The sequence below is a fragment of the Python bivittatus genome, unplaced genomic scaffold, assembly GCF_059951505.1.
Source record: "Python bivittatus isolate LINGU-HERP-01145 unplaced genomic scaffold, Pbiv_v1 ctg000400_np1212, whole genome shotgun sequence".
NCBI lineage: Eukaryota > Metazoa > Chordata > Lepidosauria > Squamata > Pythonidae > Python > Python bivittatus.
Window position 1 is genome coordinate 5,635,823 of NW_028277073.1, and position 27,045 is coordinate 5,662,867.

Sequence of the window (27,045 nt, forward strand, 5' to 3'; positions counted from 1 at the left end):
CTTGGCATATATTTATTTCTTTCACTTTCATAAGGTTAGTTGGTCACTTCCAATGGTTCAACCTTATTCACATCAGTATCTCGCCCTGAATCATCATCTGACCATATGCTGCTGAACTGGTAATTACTTGCCCTTCATTCCCAGAACTCTGATTTGAAACCACCCTACAAGACTCAAGCCCAGGAGCCAATGTGGATACTATTTATCCCATGACAAATAGAGGAGCTTCCGTGCAGAACATCTCCATGCTGACTTTTAGCAATATGAATAGACAGAACCATTTGACAAGCATCAATCCAGACAGTTCTTCAATGCAAACACTTTAATTTTATTATTGTTGTTGTTATTTGCATGGTTCCCTAATTTCCACATGCCATGAAGTCAAGTTACTAGTAATAAACTTAATGAAATAGCATGGTTTCAGGATTCTGTGCCCTTGCTCTTGGTTGCCTCCTCTCCTGCTGCAAGAGAAGTAAATGAAGGCTGTCTGTTGTAATTACCTACAAGATCGTAAAACCCCCAAATAGATTCAAAAATCTGTTTGCGATTAGATGCTCCATCTTCTCAGCCTCTCCTCCCCTCATTTGTATACATGTAACCCAGAGCTCTGAACTCACTATAATTAGGAAGAACTAATCTAATTTCAGATTTTAGTATCCTTTATCACTGTAATGCAGACATTAAAATTTTTATTAAGAAAGCCATCAGTACAAAGTGTTAGAGAGGCAATGGCACTGAGGTTCCTCAGCTAAGCCACCATGAACAGAGGATATTTTAAAAAGCATCTTGATTCAGTGTGTCTCATAAACAAATGCTTGCTACAGCTACAGTCCTTTTATTTAAAATATTTAAATGTGTTACATCTTTTAAATAAAACTGTACAGAATTCAGGGAGACGTACTTCTGCAAAAACATGCATAGTCTTGGGCAATCTGATTACTACATTACCTAGTTAGTTTTCAATGGGTGGATTATGATCTACCACAATGCTGCAACCCCAAAGTATACACAGAGAGCAATAATGATGTCACAGCAGTTTGTCGTGCTTAACACAGAAATTACTTTCCCAATATTGAATGGGATGCTCTGCATTCAACTATATGGGTAAAGTACTGGGAAAAGAATGGATCAAGAGGACTTTTCTGATATGTGGCTAGAGGAAAGAGAATCCCAATTAAATATCTCTCTTTGTTCCCAAGTTACAAAGGATGAATTCTTTTCCAAGCAAATTTGGCTAGAGCAACAATTATTTGCATTGTGACAAGGAACATCCTCTACTCACACAGTTCAAAGTAGATTGAATGGGTTGCATGACCCAATGTCAACTGCCTGGCCCTATGCCCCAATGTCAATGGCATGTACGCTTGATGTGTGTGAGACTAAAAACAACGCACTGCAAAAAGACTGACTATATTGGTGGCTACAGGCATACAAAAAGACGCTGGGGCTGCCTGATTTGTTTAGCAAACTAAAAATAAGATCCATGATGTAGACAGGCTTTAAAAGGTGGGTCACAGAATGAAATTGTCAAATACCACTGTGCACTGAAATACCAAATCCTTTTACAAAGTAGAGGAAGCATGCAGAACATGGCTTCTGGAATTGTTTCCAACCCATTTACCATCACTGGCTCTAGGTGGCTGTGTGAGTGTGTGTGTGCACATATGCGCGTGTGTGTTTGGAACTCCCCACCAGTTTCATCTCTCTGAGTTATTATGTATGCACTGGGAAACACAGAGTAGGTTGTGTATGCTCTGCTCTGGGTCAGGTACTCAAGAGAGAGGAAGAAAGAGAAGGTGGCTTAAAATGGAGAACTCAGCAGTATTTCAAGCCACTGGCCAAAGGCCTCTTCCATAAGGATGCAGTGGGGGAAATTCCCCCCTCCAACTCTAGCCTGATCTAGCCTATTTTTTTTATCTTCCTTTTTGATGGCTTCTCCCCCAACACCGTATTTTGTCTCATTTTTTGGAAATAATAATAATAATAATAATAATAATAATAATAATAATAATAATAATATAATTTATTCTGTCAGGATAGACAAAATCCTGACTCCTTTTACATAACTTTTTTACAGCATTCCATTGGATGGGAAAGAACAAAAAGTCACTCCCTTTGTTCTCAGCATTTATAATTTGGTCAACATTTCCTTAATTCATGAGGAACTGGCAATAACAAACCGACAGTGTTACTGGGTCAAATCATCCTTTCATAAAGCCCTCAGCATTGCCATCACATGATGTTTTTGAATCATTTACTCCTGTAGTTGTACTTCTAGCAATTCTCCCCTCAGGGTACTGCATCAGATTCCACGGTTTTTGGCTAGGATATCTGAAACTGATCTGCTGGCTTCTTCATGGAAGATTACTGAAACCAACTCTGAGACCTTGCTTCCCCTGGAGCTTAGTTTGACATCTTTGTGAAGAAGAGGCTCAGGTTTGTACAGGAGGCCTCTACACAGGCAGAGAAACAACCTTGGAAGCCATCATCCCATCAGTTCTTTTCTGAGCCTTCCAGGGGCAACTGAAAATCTCCTCTGATGTGATCTTCAGAGGATATCCAACAGGATGAAACAATTACCGACATTAATCTGGATGCCAGGTCTGAGATCCACATAATAAACTGAATTCATACAGGAGAGTGTGGAACCCAACCATTCTTTTCTCCCTCCCCCCCTTCACTTTTGGGAAGACCTGAGACTTATTTTCTGTTTGTTTACAAATAGATAAGTTACTGCAGATCCATGATGGATGTAGCTCAAGTCCTCTCAAAGTATAATGGCGTGGCTTTTTCAGGGCACAGGAAAAGCCTTAGCTGAGAGCTAAGACAGAACTGCTGCTAAGGGGAAACATTTATGAGCTTCAAAGCAGGAGCTTGCTAACAGCTTTTTGTTTTTCAAGTAGTGGTTTTATAGTTGCCACGTAAAAGGGGAAAGAGATGTGGAGGCAAGCAATCAAGGGACCATAAACTCTTCAGCTCCTGACCCACAGCTGCCCACAGATCTATAGAAAAATGATTTTGTTTCAATTTTTTAAAAACTTTCTAGGCATCGAGGTGCTGTATCTCTCTGAGTTTCAGTCCAAGGCAATCAAATACTAAAATCAGAAAGTGTCACAGAAAATATACCAGAAATGAGAAACCATATATTATGGTAATTCATCTCAGTGGAAGAAGACATTTTCCCTGATCTATTTGGATATCAGATTTACCGGGGGGGGGGGGGGAGGAATAAAAGGGCAGGTCTTTGACAATGGAGTCAAGATGGACTTGGGCAATATTTTGAAACAGAGAGTGAAACTAAGGGCTTCAGCACTGCTTTTGGGGGTTACGAAGAATTATGCAGCAAGCAAGAACAGGAGGAAGAGAAATTATTAAAGTTAAATCTCCAACGCATACATGGGAAAGTCTTCAACAGCTGCTGTTTTCCTTAGGCTGATAAATAAGAGACTCTGAAAATACTATTTGAATCTCAGCTGTTTCTACTTTTTAGACAGTTTGGTCCCAAAGTGAGAACGTTAAAGTCTTTTGGCAGCAATGCAGGAAGGGAAGGCATATATCTCCGTTGCAAGTGGCAAGCAGCTTTAAAAAAATGTTAACGTGCATTAGGGTATCTTGATGAAACCCATTCAAAGCATTAGAAATATAATACTTTACATGGCACAGATGGAATGACTCTCCTTCACAAATGCTTCTTATGTGAAAGAGGCCATTTCACTGCAGGGCATTATTATGATTAATAAGATGCTTAGAAACTGAAGACAACAGAACAGCAACGTGAAGATAACCTAAAATGAACTGAACAAAGAAAATGCATATTCATTTGCTTTCCAGCTGGGGATGGGAACTAAGAATGAAGTCAAAAGCTTGCAGAAGAGCACTCTGAGGACTCAACAGAGTACAGCTGTTGTTAAAGACATTGAGACAGATTCACAGATGACAAGGCTACCAAAAACTGCTGGATATGTTGGTCATATGTCATTGCACAGATAGCCTGTTTCTGTAGCTTCTTGTAAGTATCTGTGTGGCACTGGAGGAACAGAATGCTAGATTAGATCATCATACCTCCTCTTACATGGGCGATACTTGGATGAAAGACCATCATATAATCCTGGGCTGTAAACTAGACAGGACAGTTGAAAATAATATCCTAGATGCAACAACAGCAAATGAGATCAGTACGGTTGCTAAGAAAACTACAGGATGCATGTCATCAGCAGGAGCTGAACTTGGCTCAGTGGAGAGTTTACCTTTGCCCTTTTTGCTCTTAGGTAGCACCATGCAGGTCTTCTGAAAGAGACTTCTCTGCATAAGAGAGCAAAAACAAGAACAGAGTGTGATTTAAGATCACAAGAGACTTGTGCTGAGTATGAGAGAGCATAAAGGCAATGTCGTGAGGAAAGCCATGCTATTTGAAGTGTCCAAAGTGAAAAGATGCCCAAGTGTTTGCTAGGCATGAAGAGAATAGGAAAGCTAGTAGAGGGTTATGAAGAAGTGAGCCATCATCACAAAGACTAACCACGAAGAAGTGAACAATTTTGGTAAAGAGTAAACAATATTTTAGGCCTTTCTGAGCTCTAAGTCACAGCGGGGTACTTTTGATTAGAACTACAATGATTGATGCACAAATGTAACTGCTGGTGTTTTGCAAATTGTTTAAAGCATAACTATATTGAAAGCAACATAAAAACTAAAAAAGCTCAAAAAAAGGTCAAGGTATCTTTTTTTAATTGAGGGTACATTTAGAAAATAAGAAAGTCAGTTTGGTGTAGTGGTTAAGGCATCAGGCTAGAAACCAGGAGACTGTGAGTTCTAGTCCCGCCTTAGGCATGAAGCCAGCTGGGTGACCTTGGGCCGGTCACGCTCTTCAGCCCTAGGAAAGAGGCAATGGCAAACCACTTCTGAAATCTTGCCAAGAAAACTGAAGGGACTTGTCCAGGTAACTGTCAGGAGTCAACACTGAACTTGAAGGTTTGTGTGTGTGTGTGTGTGTGTGTGTGTGTATGTCTGTAGGATCTTCAGTAAAAAGAATTTTAAAAATTCATAAAAATCAAAATGAGCAAATATTTAAAGATGCAAGCTTACTGTTCTATATGGTTCAACATGATTTTGAGATAACTTCTCAAATTTTTCTGGCTTCCATGGGAATAAACTGTAACTTTTAGAAAGTATCCTCTCTTCTAACTTGTACCATGGGCAGTCAGACTACAAGAGCCACAAACAGATGGCTTGCAAACCCTCTGATATTTAGCACATCTACAAAGAGCTCCCTCTCTTATCGTACACACCCATACAGATTTGGAAATCTGAGCTAGATTTTGCCCATCTGATGCATCATGAACATACAAGGCTCAAAACAGATTGCTTCTCTCCACCCCTCCCTCCCTTCTAAAAGCTCTTACAAAGGTATTACAAAGTGAAGCAGCTAGCCATTAACAAAATGGGGAGATAGATATTTCAATCTGTGTTGAAGAAGGAATTGCATGCTGGAATTGAGAGATGCCTGCAGATAACACAATACATGATCTGATCTGGGACTGGTCATACTAGTGGGGGAAAGGGAATGAAAAAGAGGTTTCTTGATCAGACTATACTGCATTACAACTTCCAGCAGCTCCAGCTAACGTGGGCAGTTGTGAAAGATGTTGGGAGTTGTCCTTTACAACTTGTAGGGGGCCAGAGATTCCCTGTCTTTGTTCTAATCCCCATAGAGTTAGATTTAAATAAGCAATTAAGAATATTTCCTATGTAACTTGTCATCCCTACGTTTTTCAAGAGTTTGTCATTCAGAGAGAGATTTAACAACAAATAATTTGACACTTTTTCTTGAATATTTAGATGATGGAGGAGGGGAGCATCTGACAGAGCTTTTCCCTACCCACAGAATCCTTGCAAACTTCATTATTTAATGCTTCAATTAAGCTGGAGGTGGAGTAAGGTCCCTGTTATTAATATCTAAATCAACACATGGAGGGGGCAGAATAAAGCAGCCCCCTTAGCTGGAAGTTCTTTAGGGGATTCAAAGGCTAATGGGTCAGGTCTCAGAACACATCAAGGGAAAGCCTTGCCAACCTGGATTAACAGCTTGCCTTACAGCAGATGGGAATATATAAATGGGACTAGACTTACTGTCTGTGCCTTCCATCCACTTACCCAGCCCAAAGATGCCATTTTACTTTACAGCTCCAAAAATGGAATCACAGCCTACTAAAAGCAACTCCCCAATTTCTTTGATCATAATGGCACTATTTTACTTGACTGTGGTGCCTCCTAGGCACTTCCCATATAACCTTCCAAGTTCTTAGTTGTTATATTGAAAGCAAATACCTTCTTTTCAGTCTTTGGGTGCCCTTTGCACTATGCCATAATTTGGTTTGTTTCACTTTGACTTAATGCAATATGTGACTCCACATTGTGTGGACTGAGGTTTACAAACCATGGCTTAAAGCTTAAAAGAAGGGTCCAGTTGAGTTGTAATTGACCAAGAAATCATATTTAAGCAGACAATGCTTAGCTCAATGCATGAACCTGATAATTTCTAGACAGGGATGCTGGAAGGGACTGGCCAATTTTTGTCCAAATGGTTGCATGATGTCCCTCCCTGCATCCTATTTGGAATTTCCAGCCAATTTCATTACAAAAAATTGGTGAGAAATTGGAGGTCTACTATTCCCATTTCTACTCTTAATCTCCTTCAAAATGGCCCAAGGTGATACAGTTAAACCTTGGCCATTTCACCGTTCAATTTCAGTGGCATGATTATTACCTATTTGGGAGTCAAGGGTGGAACTAAGACTAGTTAGCCTCCTAGAGACATCTTGCTTCCATTCCCGCCCTTAAAAAACACACCAAAATGGAAAGAGGTCAAATCAGCCCACCCCTTGTAATGACAACAAGTTGCAGCCCCTAATCCAAGGGACATTGCCCAACTTATTCTAGACTAATGGAATGGTGAGACTATCTTATTGGGACTGAAGAGATCCAAGTTCAAATCCATGCTGTATCACGGAGTTCATGAGTGCCTAACCAACCACACAGAATTCTTGTAAGCCAAACTTTGAACTCCTTGGAAGAAATGCAGAATAAATGGAGCAAATGAACAGCAACAAGGATCATTTGCATATCTCAAACTTCATTGATGCTATACTAAAAAAACATACATTAATGAACCAGATCTTTGGTTCTGCTTCTCCCCTACTTCCTTGGAAACTGTAAGCCTTTTGTCACACAGAAACATTCAACTTTAGGTTAGTTCTCTTTCCTTTTTTAAACGATGAGGAATCTTTTGAAGATCAAGAGCTACATCAGCTTCCATATAAATGGAACCAGGCAACTAACTCTCTCTCTCTCTTCCTTTCCAGCCCCTTCTGTCTCACTTTCTCTTTCACTGTGTTTCCTCTTTTTACACTGAGGTAGGAGAGCCAAGTAATTTGGTAATGCAAGAAGAACATACCTCTTTCAGCATCCTCCATTTGCTGCATTTTCTGATCTGCATCTGAGAAAGAGACGCTGAGCAGAGAGAGAGGAAAAACTGTGTCCTGACAGTGCAGGAAGAATACATGGTCTTCTTGCATTATCAGATCCCTATGGAAAAAAACAGTTAAGAAGGACTGAGGGCTCATCCATCTCTCCTAACAGATTGAAAAGGCTCATCTGTTGTGCATCGCTTGCAAGCTGCACTTGGTTGCCACCTTACCTCCACCAAATCCTAACATTTCTTCTACCTTCAACTATTTTCAATTGCCATTTTTACACAAGTTTTGGAGACAGACTACAGAACCACACCCGTTTATAATAAATCTTAACACAGAGCAATAGAAATTGCATGTTTTATCCTTCATTAAAAATGACCCTTTTTCACAATTTTTGTTGAAGACAACTGATGAGGGCCTTGCTACTTATAAAAGAGAGTTGGAACCAGCCTCCAATAAGACTAACCACCCCAAATCAAAATATCTCAGAAAACATTTCTGTGTATGTTTATGTTTAAGCAGATTAACTGAGAAAAAAAAAACAACTTGAAATCCAACTGAACATCTTTTAAAATACTGTAAACAGGGACAGATGACATGCAATGCTTTAGTGAAAGTGTGGCTACCCTGTAGTTTTATACTACCAAATAACAAAAAGCCATTCCACGTTTTTCAATATATTTGGGGATTATCTGCTAACTCCCACGCCTGGTGGCCACTTACTTACTTATTTCCATGCCTGGCAGCTCAGTGAAAAGACCCCTAGCACACACAGATCCCTTTAGAGAGATGTTCCAATGCTTGGCAGAATTCTGAGCTAATGGAGACTATGACTGGTGAACATTCTCAGTAGCAGGTAAGACTGCACGCTGCAATTTCCTACGTGTTAAAAAGAGCATGAAAGTGTCCTAATTTTATATGTAGATTATAATGTGCCTATATATGAGCAGTTGCTTTAAATGTGGAAGTTCTTAGTCCATCCCCTAGCTTCCTTCCAGCCAGGAGAATTCTCTAGCAAAACGGCAAAGGATCTTCTTCCCTTGAGATTTTAGAACGAGACCATCATGTCCAAGTGGGCAAGAAATGGTTAGATCGTCCTTCCCCAATTTGGTACCTTCCAGATGTGTTGACTATCTTTCCCTGAAATCTCACCCAACAGGCCTTCACTAAACTGACTGGAGGATTTTAGAAGTTGCAAACAAGTCTAGCAAGTACTAAATTGGAGACATTTGGGACAGGTGGACTAATGATCTGATCCAGCATCATATTAAAGTCGGGCAAGAGCAGAGGGAGAGAATCTCAGAGTCTCAAAGACTTTCTGACTTCATTTCGGCGAGACTTCAAAGGAAAATAAATCAAACCAAGAAGCCTGCCAACTGGTTGGGTAGGTTTCACCATGCTCCCCCTTCATAAACCCTGTGTGAACGGAGGAGCACCAGACTGTTTCAAAACCTCTCTAATGATGCCTTCCTAATGCAGCCTGGTGGAAATTGACTTGCCAACAGTGTTCTCCCCTTAAAGGGACACCAAAAGGGGAAGGGAACACATTCAAAGGCTGCTTATAGTTCAACAGGATTCAAGTCTTGCACCAATTCAGCAGCTGACTCTAATTAGCCCTTTGGTTTTCTCCATCCCATCATGGAAAGGAACTGTTCAGCAGGGGAAAACTGGACAATATTACACTTTCCCTTTCTCTTCATTCCAATCTTTTTACTTGAGCCTCTGGGGAAAACTTCTAGAAAAAGTGCACCAATTACGTGTGTTCACTTTGTCTGGCATCCCACCAGAATTAGTACCCTTTCTCTGCCCACAATCCTACCTTTCTACTCTTTCCTCTTATTCTTTGGACCTTCTTTCTCTCCTGCCTCCCTCGTGAAGGTAGACAGCAATACTCCCCTTAGATGAGGTTAACGCCCTCCTCCTCCCTCTGTCTCATTAGTACGGTGGCGGCGGCAGCAACATTAATATACCCTGATAGGGTTTTGTCTTGCCCTGGTGAGCAGAGCGGACGGGCCATGGGAAGAAGAGGCTGGCTGCGGCTGTGGGCTGAAGAATGCCTTCCTTCTCTCTTTATCTATTGCCTCGGGCTCTCCTACCAGGGCGTCTGCAGATAATCAAGCAGCAGTTTTGAAACCCAGGCGCCAGACAGGATCTTTATCTCCCTGTAAAGAGGAATGTGGATCAAGGCAACACGTATATGTTTTCAAAGAGGGAAAAACACCCTCCCACCCCACTCCTCCCCCCACCAAAACAAAAAAAAAAAAGGCTGGGAGGAAAACTGTGTTCTTAGTAGGAGGAAACAGGCAAACGCTCCGTGTTGCTGGATGGGACACCAGAGGAACAAACTCAGCAAAGCTGCTAGAACCTTACAGGCAGGAAAGCCCATTGCCTTTTAGAAAGCATAGGGTCACATATGACTTCTTTCTTCAATGTTCACTGCACTACAGAGAGGTGTGCTGTAGGAAGCCTTTAATGTCAAAACAGTCTTTCTGCTCAGCATTTTTCTTATACTCTAACAAATCACTTGGGCCTAGTTTCTCATTTAACTAGATCTCAGTGCAATCGCCTTGCAATATCTGATGGATGGAACGAGGGGTGGCTAGATGCATTGGGTGTGATACCTGTATTTTCCCACATGGGCTAGCAAGCTATTCCCTTCCTATCCCTGTCCTTTCCCTTTTTACCCCAATGCATCAGCTATGCAGGGCAGGGCTATTTCTCAAGACCAACTGGCATTGTTCCAGGACTGGTTAGTCCTGATTGGTCAGAGTGCATGGCTTCTTCAACACCTGACCAGCGGTTGGAAGTGAAGATCAAAAGCTAACTGCTAAAAACCCACATTTCTTTACAGAACCACCGAGACCCCATTTCCTCTCTTTATCTCTTTCCCCAACACACTGCTCCATCTGCCCGATGGCAGGGCTAGCTCTGTAGCTGACTGTTCCTTGTGGCAATTTAAATATGGCTGCACTGTATCTGGTTGAAGCTGATTTCCAGTTACTGTAGCCATGGTTCTAGCTATTTAGCTATCTCCTTAAGAAAAGTGAATTTAAATTAACACACTGTGTTAAGTCCATAGGGTGTTATGTTTACATGCATCTGGTATATATATAGTATCCTATCTTTCTATCTTCATGGAATTTGAAGCATTATACATCCATGTCCTGAGCAAATACTTGCCCCATAGGAACAAGATACTGGTTGGAACAAGTATGGTTATTGTTATGTTCTTCACCGAACCTATCAAGCTTCAGCAGTAGGGCTTCACCATATACAGTGGAGCATCCTTGAGTTTGCAAATCCTGTAATGTTGCATTAAAAATTGAAAGAATTTTTAAGAAAGAAAGAAAAAAATGAAAACATAGCACTCCTTCCTTCCTTGCATTTATATACCCTCTTTTTTCTGGGAGCTCAAGTTGTATCAGCCTTGTGATGTAGACCAGACGGGAAGCACAACCAGATGAGCTAATTCTGCTTTATTGTAAGGTTACATTAACAGAATTTTGCAAGTCTGAAAGACATTTCTCCCCCCATCCCCTTTGCAGCCCAAGAAACTAGGGAGGGTCCCTTCTGAGTCACTTGCCCCACCCACATTCCTGCTGCAGGCTAGGCTGCCTCTTATCTGACCATTCCCTTGGCTGCATCTTTTCTCACTGTCTCCCAAGGTCATTCCCATATACCATTACATGTTGGCATGCTTCACAACAGTTCTATGAAACCGTTTGGGCTAACAGACCGCCACTGACTCACAGAAACCATGTGCATGTGGGATTGAGGCTGGATCACCCTGTTCCAAATCCAGCTTCTTAACCATCGTGCTATATTGTAATGCATTTAAAAAACATTCCTAGTCACTGATATTACAGTGAATGAGGATCCACTTCCACAACTGTAGCAACTGCATGGTTACACTGCTCACTATTCTGGTAACAAGTTCAGATGGAACAAATTATCATTGTCTATCATATAATATGCACAGCATGGGAATCAGGAGGAGGAGGCCCAAAAGCAGTTGGTGCTATATATGAAATTAACAAAAAGATTTATCTTAAAGCTCCATCCTATCCATATTTACCTAGGAATAAATCTGAATTAAACCCAACAAGAATTTACTTCCATGTTAATGTGAGCAGGATTACAGGCTCAAGCATCAACTCTGAACACACTTAGCTGTCTATAAGTCCTACTGTTCATAACTCTGGATAAAAGCCATAGGATGCCTATGACTGATTAGGTTTAAAGAATTTGAGAAGGACACAGTTTAATGATACAATATCTGTGTTGCCTACAAAAAGTTCCTGTTTCCAGATGCTGGCATCGAGCAAGATGGGAGCCCAGATGAAGCTCTGAGGAGCATCATTAATTCTGACAAATAAAATAGATGCAATATTAATCATGTAGCTTCAAAAAATAGTTAATGGGGTGAGGAACTGGATGCTTTAACTGTCCTCCCTTCCTCCAAAGTTGCTTTTGACAACAGGAAGCAAATCCCCACTGGTGCAAAATAAAAGTTTTCCACCTATTACAAATGTGATATGTGTATATATGTGAGAGAGGCATTGTGAACCGGGACTGCCCTAGGCAAAGAGAACCCAACAGCCTCCTTCCTCCATGCCATGATCTTAATCAGAATTGCTCCCTCCCATCTCACCCTGCAGTGCAGGCAATCGGTTGAACAAAAGTCAGCTACACAATGGTTTGATTCCACTCAAGGGAGGTTGCTATGGGTTAATGGCAAAGACTGAAATGTCGAGACAAAAAGTTTTGGCAGAGATAGGTGTGACTAAGAGGTCAGAGACAGAAAATGTCATGGACCGGCTCAGCAAGTCACATGTCAGCACATGCCCAATGGCTGTGAATTAGGAAGCTGAGCATTTGGGAAGTATGCAAAGCAATCAAAGGCAGAGGGTAGGGTATTACAAAATTTTGTATTAATACTATATGCAAACAGTTCCACATAATCTCTGCAGCTTAGACTTACCCCAACCCCTTTACATGTGAAGCCGTAAGAGCTGTCAAGCCCTTAAGAAAATTTACTGTGATTGTTCCTTTTAATTAGAAATCTAGACATATAACTAGCTTCATAAAACCTTATCATTTTGGTGTACCAAGGGGTATTCACATGGGTGATTAATTCATTTCCATGCACTGCTCCCATAACAGTAACTGTTGCTCCATCCCAGGCTGTGCTAACAAATGACTGCTTTTTATCATAAATAACTCAAATACAAATGTCAGTGAATATTATGCAAATGGTTCTTTACAGAATTGGAAAACGATTGCCATATGCTCCAGGATTTAGAAAGTTTTTATATTCACTTAAGGGGAATGTACTATAATAATGAAAGGATTCTGAAATGTGGCAATTTCAGATACAGTATTCTCAGTTCAGCACAGGAAGTATGAAGCAAGTATATATAATGCAGGAAAATGAGGGAAAGTCAAAATCAACACAATGTGTAGACAATGTTTGCAAATAGAACAATGCTACATTTCTGATCAGCAGTTTCCCTAAAATCAATTCTGCTTTAAAGGAGAAATACTGGAATTAACAGCAGACATTTTTCCCAATGCAAAGGCTAATCATTCCCCTCCTATAGGAAATGCTACCATCCAAATATCTAGGACAACAGTCTAAAAATGAGGTAAGCCCAGTTTACATTCCTTAATGCATTGGTATCACAGCCAAGATGGAGAGATCCAAAGGAAAAATAGGTTATCATTACAGAGGTACCTCCAAGCAAGCAAGGGTTTCTTAAAACAAATATACAGCAATCTTCTGAATTTACCTGAGGGTAAACTCCATTGAGTTTCACCCTCAGAATTTGTTTCTAGAGTAGATACTTAGAAAACGTACTATAAAACCATGCCTTAAGAGGTGAACAAAGTCATATACTAAAATACACAGATACAGTTTACATCTGGATTATTCCTTCCAAAGAATGGGATGGATCCAGACTTAGTCATATTCAAAGTAAAATAGGAAAGCTTTCATGGCTAAGTTGTATCTCTTGAGTTCAGTAAGTCTCTCCCACGCATGCCTAAACCTGGGCCCATCTCAAACCTAAGATATGAAGATAGCCAGCAATGGTATTATTAGGCTGGAGAACATGACTGGGTAGGCAAATGTTCATGACCATCTTCAGCTATTTTGGGGCTAGTTGCTATCTCCCAGCCCCACTTACTTCATAGGATTGTTGAGCCTTTAAAATTGGAGGATGTTCACTACTAGATTCTTGGGAAGAAAGTTTGGAATACAAATTTAATGAATGAATGAATCAGTCAATCAATAAGATCAAGTAGACATAGCACATGTACTTTTCTTCCTACAGCCCTTAGTTACACCTATGTTCAATATTCTATTGTAAGTAAATTTCTCCATCAGACTAAAATGATGGAAGACCCCTTTCATGTCTTTAAAATATAGATCATCTCTTCTCTTCTGTCATCCTGGAACTAATTAAAGGATATTCCTCACTTTCCAGCTTTTACCCCCTTCTCTTCTGCAAACTGGAGAAAGATTTACCACTGAGTGGAACTTCAGATTAAACCCTTAAATGCCTTTGACAAAGCAGGTTTTTGCTTAAATGCCTGAATAACTAAATTACTGCCTCTCTAGACTTTTCAATGAAGAGGCATTGATGAATAGCGGAGCCTGGAGGTACAGAGCAATTATTCTTTAATCTATTTATGTCAATCTTTGAAAGCAACCCTCCTTGTCTCTTCTGTGGTGGCTCTACCCACCCCCATCCCCCGCCCCCAGGCCAGCCCTACAGTTAGGTAGAATGAAATGGTCGCTTTAGGCAGGATGCAGTAAGTTATTAGCTAAGTTGGTTATTATTGTGGCATTTTCACAACAGGGGTTTCACAGGAATGGAAAAAAGTACTTGTGATATTTTCTGCCTCATGTGTTCAAATGACCCAGCTGGCTTTGGGTACCAACTCAATGGTGAATCAGCCATTTGCTGTTTGACTTCAGTCCAGAATCTCTCTCGACTGAATTCCTTTATTCAATAATAATCCACATACTCAACGCCTCCTTCTTCACTATCACCTGGGCACCTCCATCCTTAGCAGTGAAAAGCTTCAAGATTAATCTGTCCTCCCCCATTTCTTGTTGTTGCTTCCTGAATACAACCTTCCTAGAATTAAGACCAGCCAGCCAGAAATATTTGGAGCTATCTCTGAAGACACTCTTAAACCCTTTTCTGTGTCAATAAAGGGAATATTTGTATGCACATCCATACAAATACACCAGCAGGTTTGTTCTCAGGTATGTCTCAGCCTAATATACTTTTGTGATTAATTGCTTCCTGTTTTATATACCACTTTGAACCTGAACTCTTGGGAAAGAAACTAACTTCCCATAAATCCCTTTACGTTCAAGTTCAGCCATCCACAAGCAGGGACTGGTATCCCCATACCTTAAACTAACTAGCAGACATTTCATTACCCAACTAGGTAACATCACCAGTGCTCTGATGTCGCTTTCCAAATGTTGCTTCCCAAATGCAGGAATGAATTCTGCCCTCGGTTTTAATCGTTGTTCTCCAAGTAGAAATTGCTTAATCTGTTTCTCAGGAGTTCCTGCAGTTTTTTCTTTTTTTTAACCTCTGCTACTCTTGGGAAAAAATCTAATCCCCAAATGAAGACTAGGATAAACAATAGTGATCACAAACCAATTTCTTCTGTGCCAAGGAGAATACAAGTAACTGGGATGGGTGACGATGAGCGCTAAGGAGACAATGTAGTTATTTTGTTTCTGACATATTCACTGAAATGCTATTTACAGATTAACTTGCTTTGGCATTTATTATCATTTGCCCAGCCTTGACAAAGAGAGCTGCAGCCACTTTCACTAATGACCACAAAATCTGCTTTGTTTCTGCAGGCACATTGTTTTATACAAAAAACACACAAATCGCAAAAGATATCCATCTGGCCTCCCATGGTAATAACGCACTGGCACATAAGTACCGCCTCACATCTCACTATTCCAACCTTAGGTGGGGGGGGGCACAGGGAGAGGTAAAAAAGTCAAGATGGTGGCCACAACTGTGTGATCAAAACCCTGTCCCTGCATAACATTTGATCAGTCACAACCATCAGTTTGACTCTTTTGAACCCCACCCCTGCTGTGGAGACCCCTGTACTTTCCTTATCAAGAGATATTCTTTGAACATTTGCTTAATTCTTCCACTTTTAGTCAAAACTCACTTTGTTTTTTCCATTCTTTGCTGAGACCTTTTCACTAGCCCCTGCACTGCCACTCTTCCACATGAAATGTCAGTATTATTTTGAATGAATAGCTTGTTTTTAATTAATTTATGTTGGCAAAATAGAAATCTAAAGAAGAACTCTACATTACTAAAGGGCATGAGAGTGCTGTCAATGCACGCACCAGGACACCTTCTTTACGTTCTTACTATCCAGCCCAAAAATTACTGTGTATAAAAGTTCCCTACTATGAATTAGTACACTAAAATTAAAGCAAGGTAGGTATCATTTTGTTGGGCCACACGTAGTCTTGTATTTCTGTTGGTGTTAAGGGACACAGCTGCACAAGAACACATCATATAAGTGGATGGGCCTGGGATTTTCCAGAATTTTCCCTGGCATGTTCCTTTTTTTCTTTCTGAGAGTGAAGTTAATGTTAATGTTTTAAGCCTATTCTTGGGGTTAAATATTAAAAGAATCCTAACATCAGTTAAAAATTGTTTCCTCAACACTTAACAACTTATCATGCACTTGGAAGAGGCTTCAGTAGAAAGCTGCCCACTCATGTGTCAGACAAAAAAATTTCTTGCTTAAATATCTGCACTTGGGAGAACAAGACTGGGGGGATGGGGGGAAGGGGGATATATAAACACCCAACCGTGCAAGCAGAAGGCTTGTCCATTTACAAGGACTGGTTTATAACATTTTTCTGCCCGAGGCAGAACAGGAAAGGGGACCCCTATCCAATTCAATCAAAGTGAGAGCAACAGTCAGCCAAGTTTTTTCTGGCACATGATCCAGAAAATCCCACAAGCGTCTCTCCCCATCTCTGGCTGTAAAAATGTGATAAGAAATTAAATAACTACCAACTGGCTGCCCTTTCATGACACCTTAAATCTGCTACCTAGATGAGGGCCCCATCTCAGGATTCAAGCCATAATACCTCTCATTTCAAAGAATTAAGAGGAAGTAAAGCAATGTACAGTTTTGACCACTGTGGAGCATATGTCCCCTCCCCCTCAAAAAAGACCCCAACTCTTAAAATCATTCAATTTGCCTTTGGGAAGATCTGCAACTTAATTTTACTACAGAATGTTTGTTTGGAGGAGTACTTAGTTTACTTAGTTTACAGTATTTATTTACTGCTTTCCCACTGACAATTTCTGATTGCAATTGGAGATTACCATTGGAGTTCCTACTCCAGTTTAAAGGACAGTCCAATTTTCTCTGTAATTCTACAATAAACTCTACCCTTCACTTCCATCAGATCTTAAGCCCCAACTTAGGCTTGTATCTATTGCTACCATAGGCTTTTTTCTCTCTTCTTGTGATTTCAGCAAACAACCATTGTTCTGAGATACAAAAAGGATCTAGGAGACTTTTCTTCCTCTGTCTAGCTTCTGTAATCAGACCAATCCTTGGTCTAAACAAATCAAGCTGAGGTTTAAGCCTAGGCTTTCAATGTGTTGATCTATACAATTTAGCCACATGGAAAAGAAAGGTTGAACCTAGGGCAAACATCCTCCTTCAAGTACTCCTTAAGCATCTGTATGCTAAATGCTATTAACCTCTGTGAAGCAAAACAGCCAATATAGCTGTTGTATAGCTTCTGAAATCAACCATAATACAAGCTAGCTATATAAGCCTGCAAGCATGATTTAGTGGTTCATTCATATATACTACTGGGGTCACCAACCAGAAAAGGAAACAATCTGTTCTTTTTCCACAAGGATCCAGGGAAATGGCTTATAGAGAGTTTGTATTAAATGAAGACCTCAAATGTGGCATGGTGTAGTGTAAAGTGTTGATCTACGATCAGGAGAACCCAGGTTCAACTCCCACTTCAACCACGGAAACTCATTAGGTGATTTGTCATGATATGAAAAAAGGTAGATCCCCAAGATGGCTGCTTGAGTCAGCAGAAAGACAAAATATACAAACACAAGCATTAAACCTACAGGGTCTTACCTTCAAGTTAAAACAATGAAGACTGTGCTGTAACATATAGTACATAAGCTACCACCTTACAAGTAGCATCTGGTTAATACATAACTATCTTTAAAAAAAAAAGTCCTTTAAAATTATTTTTGCAATGTGCATGGTTGCCCACAGGCCAAACAACTTTCCCCTATCATGAAATCATAGGGCAGTAACATCTTAAAGAAGGAAAAACTGATTCTGCCTACATTATAGCCTTTGCTTTTTTTTTTTGTATATAATTTTTATTAAGGATTTTGTTTACAATAGTAAAAACTAATACAAGCTAAAAGAAAGAAAAAAGAATAAGAAATAATAAAAAATGCAAGAAAAAAGAAAAAGAAAAGAATATATAAAGAAGCGACTTCCAACTTTCATTACAACAAGTATAGACAAATTTAGTAACTCTTCACCCCCTATAAGGTTACAAACAGATATCTCTTCAACCCATATCCCATCCCTTATCTATAAGCAGATCCATAAAACATCATCTTTTCAATCTTGGTGTCAGCAAAAAGTCCACAAAAGGTTGCCAGAACTTTGCAAAAAAAAAAAAAGTCTTATTTTAACCTTGATCAAATAAACCAATTCCTTCCTTTTACTTCTAGCCGTCTTAATCTTTAGTTCATTCAAATATTGTCATAGGATTTTATTTCACTTCAATTCTTCTTTATCCCATTGCACAGACTTCTTCAAGGGTTTAACAAGCCTATTTTGTAGATCCAATAAGAAAACATTTTCCAGGTCATTCTCTTGGTTTGTCATTTGTATTTCCCTTTTAATTTCTAAAACTTCAGCAAGTTTTTTTTGTATATCCGATAAAGTATCCATTTCCAAATAATTCTCTTGGCCTGTCATTTGTAGTTCCACTTTTGGTATTTTCTCTGTCTTGTCAGAGAGAATTTGTTCCACATCTGTCATTCCTCCATTAACATCTTTTAGATATATTCTATCCATAAAATCAGACATTACTGGCACTGTTGATATTGTAGCTACTAATTTCTGGCTCCATTCTTCAAAGATCTCCTTTATTATTTCTAACATTATGACATTTTGCGTCATTTTGTAAATCTCAAAACTGACTGACATAAAAAGTGGGCTTGCATTTTCCCCCCCTTCTGCTTAGACTCTTTAGTCCCCTCTAGTGTCCAGTTTCTAAAATCATAAAGTAGCTTACTTTTGTTATGAGCCAAGATAGCCAAAATAATTCTAGTTCCCACAAGAAGCTATTTATTTTTTTACAGCTAATTCGAAAATCTTATAGTAAAAGTCAATATTCCAAATTTTACCGGACCCTTAATCCATTTGTATCTTTCTTAGATTCAAATCTTATTTAGCTTTTTGCTGTTTATTGCAAATTCTTTAAGACCGCCTCTCCCCTATTTCATCTGCCCATCCTACTAGATCCAGCAGAGAGGGCATGTTATGGGTTCTGTCGCCTAGGGAGTTACATTTGGCAGGCCCCAGGCAGTAGGCCTTTTCTGCTGTGGCACCCATGCTGTGGAATCTTCTCCCCTCTTGAGGTGAGGCTGGTCTTGTCATTGTTGAGCTTCTGGAGGTAACTTAAGACTTGGTTATGCCAGCAGGCCTGGGGTCCCCAGGGGACAGGGGAATTAGTGAGGTGGCTCCCTTGTTTTTAACATCCTTTTATTCATTGTTTTATTTTTATTTTTATATTTTTAATGTATTTATTGACTATTTTAAGCTTTGTTGTATGCCACCAGAGTTGCCTGTGGTGAGATGGGAGGCTATATAAATTGGTTTAATAAATAAATAAATAAATAAATAAATAAATAAATAAATTCTTAAACTTGTAATTAATTTTTCTTTTCTTCAGAGTTGAAGCTAAACTCACCCAATGACTTTTCAAACTTGTCATTCCAAACGTCTCTTAATAGCTTTAAGATGGTTAATAGGCAATTTCTGAATGGGATTAGAAAGTGAGGTTTGTGAATTTAAGTGTCCTTTAAAAGGTTCTGCTGCGGTTGCAAGCAAGATGGCTGATCCTGTCATCTCCCAGCGCTCAAACCTGTGGAAAACTGCTGTCCTGTGGTCTCCACAAGGAGCAGCTGTCCAGAGCACATGCACGCAATCTCCCTTCCTCTCCTCATTTGGAGAGGTTCTGAAGAACTGGTCTACTCACCAGTTCTTCAGTCTTTGCCGCAGTCATCAGCTCCACTTTCACAGAGATGTCTTCAGTTCACCATGCCTCCCCTGGAAGCTGCATTACATCCTTTGCAATTGAAAAGGACATTATGAAAAGGCTATGGAAATTTTAGGAAATTATATTTTGGGGACTTGGGTTTATTTTATATAAATGGATCTGCCCAAACAAAGCTTATGCTACCTTTTTATAACTAACCATTTCCAGAGAGCTGGGAATGCTTCATTTTTTGTTGGCTGAAGTCATGCTGCTCCTAAGAGAACAGACTAACATTCTCCCTAGGTTGGGAAGTGGATATAAATTCTCACCAAAGATATAGGGAGTTGACAAATCCTTCCTAGAGGAAGCTGGTTTATCTACTTACACTGAAAACATATCAGGGGCAATGGATTGAGATCCACAAAAGTTTATGATAAAATATTAGTCTTTAAGTTACCAGAAGACTTGGGTTCAAGAACTGTTTCTTTGCTAAAGTAATGACAAAAATTTTAAATCTAATCCTGCAGTGCTTTTAAATGATCCAGATTGCAATTCTGTGCTGTCCTCTTGAACAGAAGAGTGGCTGACGTGGACACCAAAGACAGGACCAGTACATCTGATGAGCAACATCTGGGTTGCTGCAGCTGCTCGCATATAAGACACTTAATATACACTGGACATTTGAAGGGAAATAAATTTTAGGATTATGCAAAACATTCAAAGGAGATGTTCCAAAACAACAACAACAGATAAACCACTTCTGTTGTTTCTAAGGCCTATGGGAAGTGAGAAAACAATACATGTGCACATACATACATGGAAATCTGGGTACTGTCTCTGCGGTAGCCTTGAGAGCCTTCCAAAATGGTGGTGGCTGTTAAAATAACATGCTTTGCAATGCACTGTCTTTGTAGTCCTAATAAAGTGTTTTCACTGCTCCAATTTCACTTTCTTTCAGATAATGTATCGAAGTCAATATATGGTTGAAACCAGTCTTGCTTGCCAATTCCTCAAATCCTCGAGTAAAAGAACCTCATAGTTTATGAATATAAAATATGGGAGCCGAGAGTCCAAAAGTCACATGTAATATAAGAGGTCATGCTTAACTGAATCAGAAACTCTCTTAAGTCTATTGTTTATTATCCCAAAGCAATAGGAAAACTCTCTAAGGAAGAAGTCATATGTAATAAAATTCTGCTTCTTGCTCTATTTCCATTCTCAGTAGCAGTGCTACAGCAAAGCATATTAAAGATTTTTACCTTGCCCCATCCTGAAAACTGGGTCAAGTAGCAAAAGACAAAGAGACACACTATGAAAACATGAGATGTATTTGGATGGAAAAGAAAAAGAATACATTACACCTGGTTTCTTTTTTAGTAGATTACAATTAATACAATTCCTCTTTTTTCTCAAGGAACAGCCCCAATTCTAGTAAACAGGGCCGCCAATTTAAGTAATTAGGAGGTGTAAGAAAACATCTAACTATTGTTTTTCAGCCTTCCCTAACCTGTTTGCTCTCCAAACATAGCCATTCCAACTCCCCAAATGTCCAGTAAGTATGACTATGTGGGCTGAAAATTTGGGGAATGGGTCCCAGGCTGAGGAAGGCTCTAGTAAATTTAGCTAACAAAATTTTAAAGTAATTTTAAAATAAAGCGTGTTCTCAGATATATAGGGGATGATACATAAGATTACTCAGTACAGAGATCAAAATGAACTGAAGCCCTGGAAGAGAAGGTCCAATAGTCCTATCTCAAACAAAAAGTACTTCACAGCTCTCAAAATTTAATCCAAAATTAAATTTGGACCCATTTTTTTTTCTTTCTAAAACAAACTCTTTACAAAAATGGCCAAAATGGTACAGTCAGATTCTTCAGATTCACTGACAGTACCCCCATGGATATGTGCCATACGCTCATATAAATAGCCTGTAAACATTCTTTCATTTAGAACTCATATTTTGGCACATTGCTCAGGAGTTACAGTGTCCGACTATTAACATACCATCTGAATCAAGTGACAAGGCTGCAATTTAAAGGAATCTGATTGTATTTGTTTTTATACTATGACATGGCAAAGACACCAAGTACATTACATGAGAAAAATTCCCACTGCTACTATGGATAAGTCACTCATGCCCTGATCACTTCCCAGTTGGATTGGGCAATGTGCTATTCATAGAGCTGCCCTTGAAGACCATCCAGAAACAGCAATTGGTCCAGAATAAGGCAACGTGTGCAGTTCTGGGAGCCCCACGGTTTGCTTATATTACATTGCTGCTATATAAGCTATGCTGGCTTCCAGTTACTTCCTGGGTACAATTCAGTGTTCTGGCACCTTTAAAGCCCTAAATGGCATGGGACCAGCCTATTTGTGGGATTGCCTCTCCTTGAGGGTATCTGCCTGTCCCACTAGGGCGATAGGGTGAGCGGGCAGGCCCCAGGTCCCTTCTTCAAAATATCATCTAGTGGGACCTAGGAAGTGTGCCTTCTCCATAGCAGCCCCCTACCCTGTGGAACACCCTTCCCCCAGAGATCCAGCAGACCCCCATCCTCTTTGCCTTCTAGAAAGCCTTGAAGAGCTGGCAGTTCCCACAAGTGTTGGGGTAGGATGAGGCTGGAGCCCAGTAAGATGGCATGTGAGCGTACGGCAGAGCGTTACCTCAGGGTGCCACCAGTTTGTATAAAGTTACATTTTATTGATTTTTATTCTGATTCTTTGGGGGAATTTGTTGTCTTTACTGTTCTGTGCACCCCTGAAGGTTGTTGTTACAATATGGGTGGTTATATAAGTTTAAAATAAAATTAGTTAATTAAAATAAATAAATCAGGCGTTTCTTTGTGAAGGGAGAATGAATCGACCTAAGGGTAAAGCTGTTGTTGTTGTTCTTCCCTCTGAATAAAATGGCAGATTAGTTGTGGGGACTGATTCAAAATCCATTCTTTGAAGGGACGCCTGAAAAATATTGCACTGACTACTTACACTTAATAAAACAAATGTTCCATTCTAGCTGTAGACTATCTGGCACCATTTTAATCAGATAATGCAAGGAATGGAACCTAGGATTTTAGCATTCAAAGTATATGCCCTAGCACTAAGCGGGGGCCTTTTTTGCTATCTTTAATTGGAACTATAAAAAAAGGCTTCTGTTTGAAACTAGAAGAATGATAATATTGATTAAAAAGTCAAAACTTAGGCCAGAAAAAGAATAGTTAAAAACAAATTAGATCAAGTAATGTAGTATGCATTAAAATACAGAAAGAAATTGTGAGTAGATTAAAATGGGTTAGCTAAAGGAACAACAATTTCACAGAATTACCAGAACCGAACAAAGAATTAGGTAACAAATATACCAAAAACACTTTGGATGCTATGACAAATCCACAAGCTGTTTATTGTATCACTGTTTGAACTGGATGCTGAACAGATCACAACAGAGGTAACTTTTCAATTCCAATCTTTTTATTTTGGGTAAGTTTTATGGCGTCAACTAATTTAATTAAAGTTGCATGGCAAGAGCTTTAAATGGAAGGCTTTCTGATCGATTATTTATTTATTTGACAATATTTGTAAACTGCCCCAATCAGAAGACTCTGAATGGTACACAGCAAGAAGAATGCATAATAAACCAAAAAAACGTAATAAACAATTAGCAGTACTACAGCCAGATGGCTGTTCACAGTCTACAAGCTAAAGGCTCACTGAAATACAATGATTTTAAGGCTCTTTCAGATTGTGAGGACAGTCCGGACCAGGCATACCTCTGGGGATAGCAGGCTCCACAAAATGACACCCTCTACTGAGAAGGCCTATCTTCTAGCCCTCACTCCTCTCACCTCACATGGAAGGGGAATTCTTAGGTCAGCCCTCTCTCAATGTTCAGACCAAATGGACAGAATCATGCTTGGCAAGGCAGCCCCTGATTTATCCTGGTGCCAGGCCACATAGAGCTTTGTAGGTGATGCACCTTGAATTGGGGCCGAAAGTCAACCAGTAGCCAGGGCAGCAACTTCAACATGGGCATTCTTCTACCAACTGGGTTATCACAACTCACAATCTCCAAGCTATCTTCAAAGGCAGCTTCATGTAAGCACATTGCAGCAGTCCAATCATGAGGTTGTCAAACCAAAGCTAGGCAAAAGACCACCCTGGTCATAGTTTCCATATGCTGCTCTTTCAGAAGCCACATGTCCAGGATGATAGGGAAATCACTGATCAGCTCCTTTTTGGGGAGTGTGGACATATCAAGAGCAACCACCAAGGCCAAGGTTTCTGGATAGTCATGATGTTTACTGACCAGCAGCAACACTATCTTGGTAGGATTTAGCATTCTCTAACAGCCTTCAAGCTTGGCCTAGAGAGACAGTGGGTGACCTTTCCTAGCTATTTCATATAGATTCTAAATAACATGGGGAAAGACCAAGCCCTACAGAACACCACATTGGAGCACTTAAGAGCCTGACCACTCACTTCCCATGACTTCCAACTAGAACTGCACATTCACAGACAGTGGAACCACAGCAAATCAGTGCTTCCTATTACTAACCCTTTTAGGTAGTCTAGAATACCAGGCCACCAAAATGTCTAAAAGGAGAAGATAGGGTGCACTCCTCCCATCTAGGTCCCAGTGAAGGTCACCTATCAGAGCAACCAGGCTGGGCCTGAACCCTGACTGAAAGGATTTATATAATCCACCTCCTCTAGGGTTCTCCGCAGCTGAATCCCCACCATATTTATTTATTTATTTGTTTGTTTGTTTGTTTGTTTCAAATTTGTATGCCGCCCATCTCCCCCCAATGGGTGACTCTGGGCGGCTCACAATAATAATAAAAAAACACAGGACTCTCCAGACATAAACATAATCTATAAATAGTTAAAAACATATATAAAAAATGGCCTAAAAACCACAACAGTCCCTAAAAGAGAATTGGGCAAAAGTTGATAAATATGGCCAGATTGAGAGATGCCTTCTTCAGGAAAGGGGACCCCTGCCTCTTTCAAGGTAGGTGGCATAACACCCTATCTCAAGGAAACACCAAACAACTCTTGAATCTAGCAACACATGCCCCACCAAGGAACCTGAAAAAGCCAGGAGGACCATTAACTCACAACTGCAGAGAACCTGACCTACTTCTTCAGGTTCCAATGCTCAGAAGAATCTCAATTATGCCATAAAATACTGCCCTTCTCATTCTTTTTGGCTTTACCCAACTGATTAAACCAGGTAAATACAAGCAACTTTATCTGAAAGAAAACCTCCGGCTCATCTGGGTGACTTCTCAGCATCTTGTTCTACACATCCTTCTCAAGTAGGGACCGAGTCACCATAAACAGGGCCAGTGGCCAGTGTAAAAACAGGCTCTGTCACTCCTATCACCACTAACCAGTTTACTTATGAACTCAACACCCGTGCTTGGCTGTAATAACTTGGTTTTATGCCATTACCGCTCCAGGCACTTCAGTCACTTCATCATCACCAAGCTTTCATTTGCTCATCTGTCACTCGTACATTTGCTTTATCTTGCCCCAGTATTATTCCCATGTGCTCTAATTTCCAGGAATAATCCACTGGACTTAAATGAATCAGGGGGCTGAGAATCCTTGTTCAAGTTATTTTTAAAAAAAGATTAAAATATTATAATCCAAAAGGAAGGACAGTTGTTTGTAGACTAACTTGAGGGGAAAAAATTTAATTATGTGCCATCAAGTTGTCAATTCTTGGCAACCACATAGATTTTCTTCATGAAACTTGAGAAAAAGGCAGATAGAGATCAGGATGCTGGGATTCTTTTTCAATCTCAAGAATCTGTTAGCAGTCTTGATCTGTCTGATGATTTTCCTTCCATATGGAAATGTATTACTTCTGCTGACACGTATTGCTATGCTTCCATGCTGACACTTGTCTAAATACAATTTTTCCTCCCACTGGAGAAGTATAATTTGCCTAATTGGGAATTATGTTCTAGCCTAGATAATGTTCATGTGATTTTTTATATTCCAAACACTAAGCTGATATGTGTACAAATATTTCTGATTGAATTATTCCACACAAGTCTTCAATAAGGAAATGTAAATAGTTCTATTTGAATGAATCCACAGAAAGGAGGAACTCTTCCAATTCCGAGCCCATTTGCAAAACTATGTCAGAAATTCGATGTAAAAGTATAGCAAAACAGCCTGCCAACTTATCACCTTTTATTTACAAGACTGCAACTTATTTGGACAAACAACAGCAAAAACAACACCCCAGTCTCTGGGCTACTGACAAATCTTCATCCATCGGCATGAAAAGCTTCATCCATGGGCATGATGAGAAATTCATCAGCAAGCAGGCTGTGTAGTTTTTAAAAGACGACTAATATTGTCAGAAACTACAGCAAACCAACAGCTACCCACAACCATGGAGTGGTTCTGTAGATGTTTGTCATGTACCACAACTTCCTTGGTTTCCATCCCTACTCATCTGCCTTCCCCCTCTTATGAAGACTAAGGTCCAATACTAATCAGCAGTTAGTATCATCAGTTTTCAGTTTTTGGCTACCTGCCTCCAGCACTGACACATTTTTAAAAATGGGTTAGTCAAAGAAATCAGGACTTGTGCAGATTCCAGTCCTGGTTATAGTGCATTTGTGAATGAACCCTTAAGCGGTTTTTGTTTTGATTTGTTTTCTACCCTGTTGTATGCAGGTTTTCACTGGAAAGTTATTTCATATTAATGGATGGAATTGCATAAGCAACAGAGTGGTTACTGTTGTTTTTTTAATCAACCTAATAACTTCCTAGCATAGTTTCCCAGTTTCCCTTCACTTAATATTGACACTTTTCTTTTCCCCCACTTAATAGTGGCAATATTTTGACTGCATATTTTTTAAAGAAATAACAGGGTTTACAATAGCAGATCGGTTGGCAGTTATGATTACTTTTACAAAAACCCAACTAAAATCAATAGTACCCCACTGATTATTACCTGTAAGTGGGCTGCAGTATTTTCACATAAGAAAAGAATTCCACAATAATCACATGATAGTAAAATACAGTTATTGACTTATTTCACTCCCTCACTCAATAAGTTTTACTTAATTTGAAGGCTCTCAGTTCTGCTTTTGAGCAGAGAGGCTTCTCTTCATCTTGGCTATGATTACAAGCGCTTTCTTGAGCCAGAATGTAACTTTAGAAAAAGAATATTGTCACTTTCTAGGGTTGTTTACAACCACTAAAGGTTACAGATAAAAGTTTAGA

General features: G+C 39.8%; 1 protein-coding gene across 3 annotated transcripts in view; it reads right to left on the bottom strand.

Annotated features, from left to right (window-relative positions):
- The window catches only part of UNC5B (unc-5 netrin receptor B), a 184,591-nt gene that overhangs the window by 128,299 nt on the left and 29,247 nt on the right, over nt 1–27,045 (bottom strand). For 2 of the 3 annotated variants that reach the window (XM_088144362.1, XM_088144361.1), the window contains exon 1: nt 7,451–7,697. The exons of the other annotated variant lie outside the window; for it this stretch is intronic. In XM_088144362.1, the coding sequence (XP_088000488.1) occupies nt 7,451–7,619 (169 nt within the window). In that variant the 5' untranslated portion in view covers nt 7,620–7,697. Of the gene's footprint in view, nt 1–7,450; nt 7,698–27,045 lie in introns of those variants that run through there. 3 annotated transcript variants of the gene reach the window in all.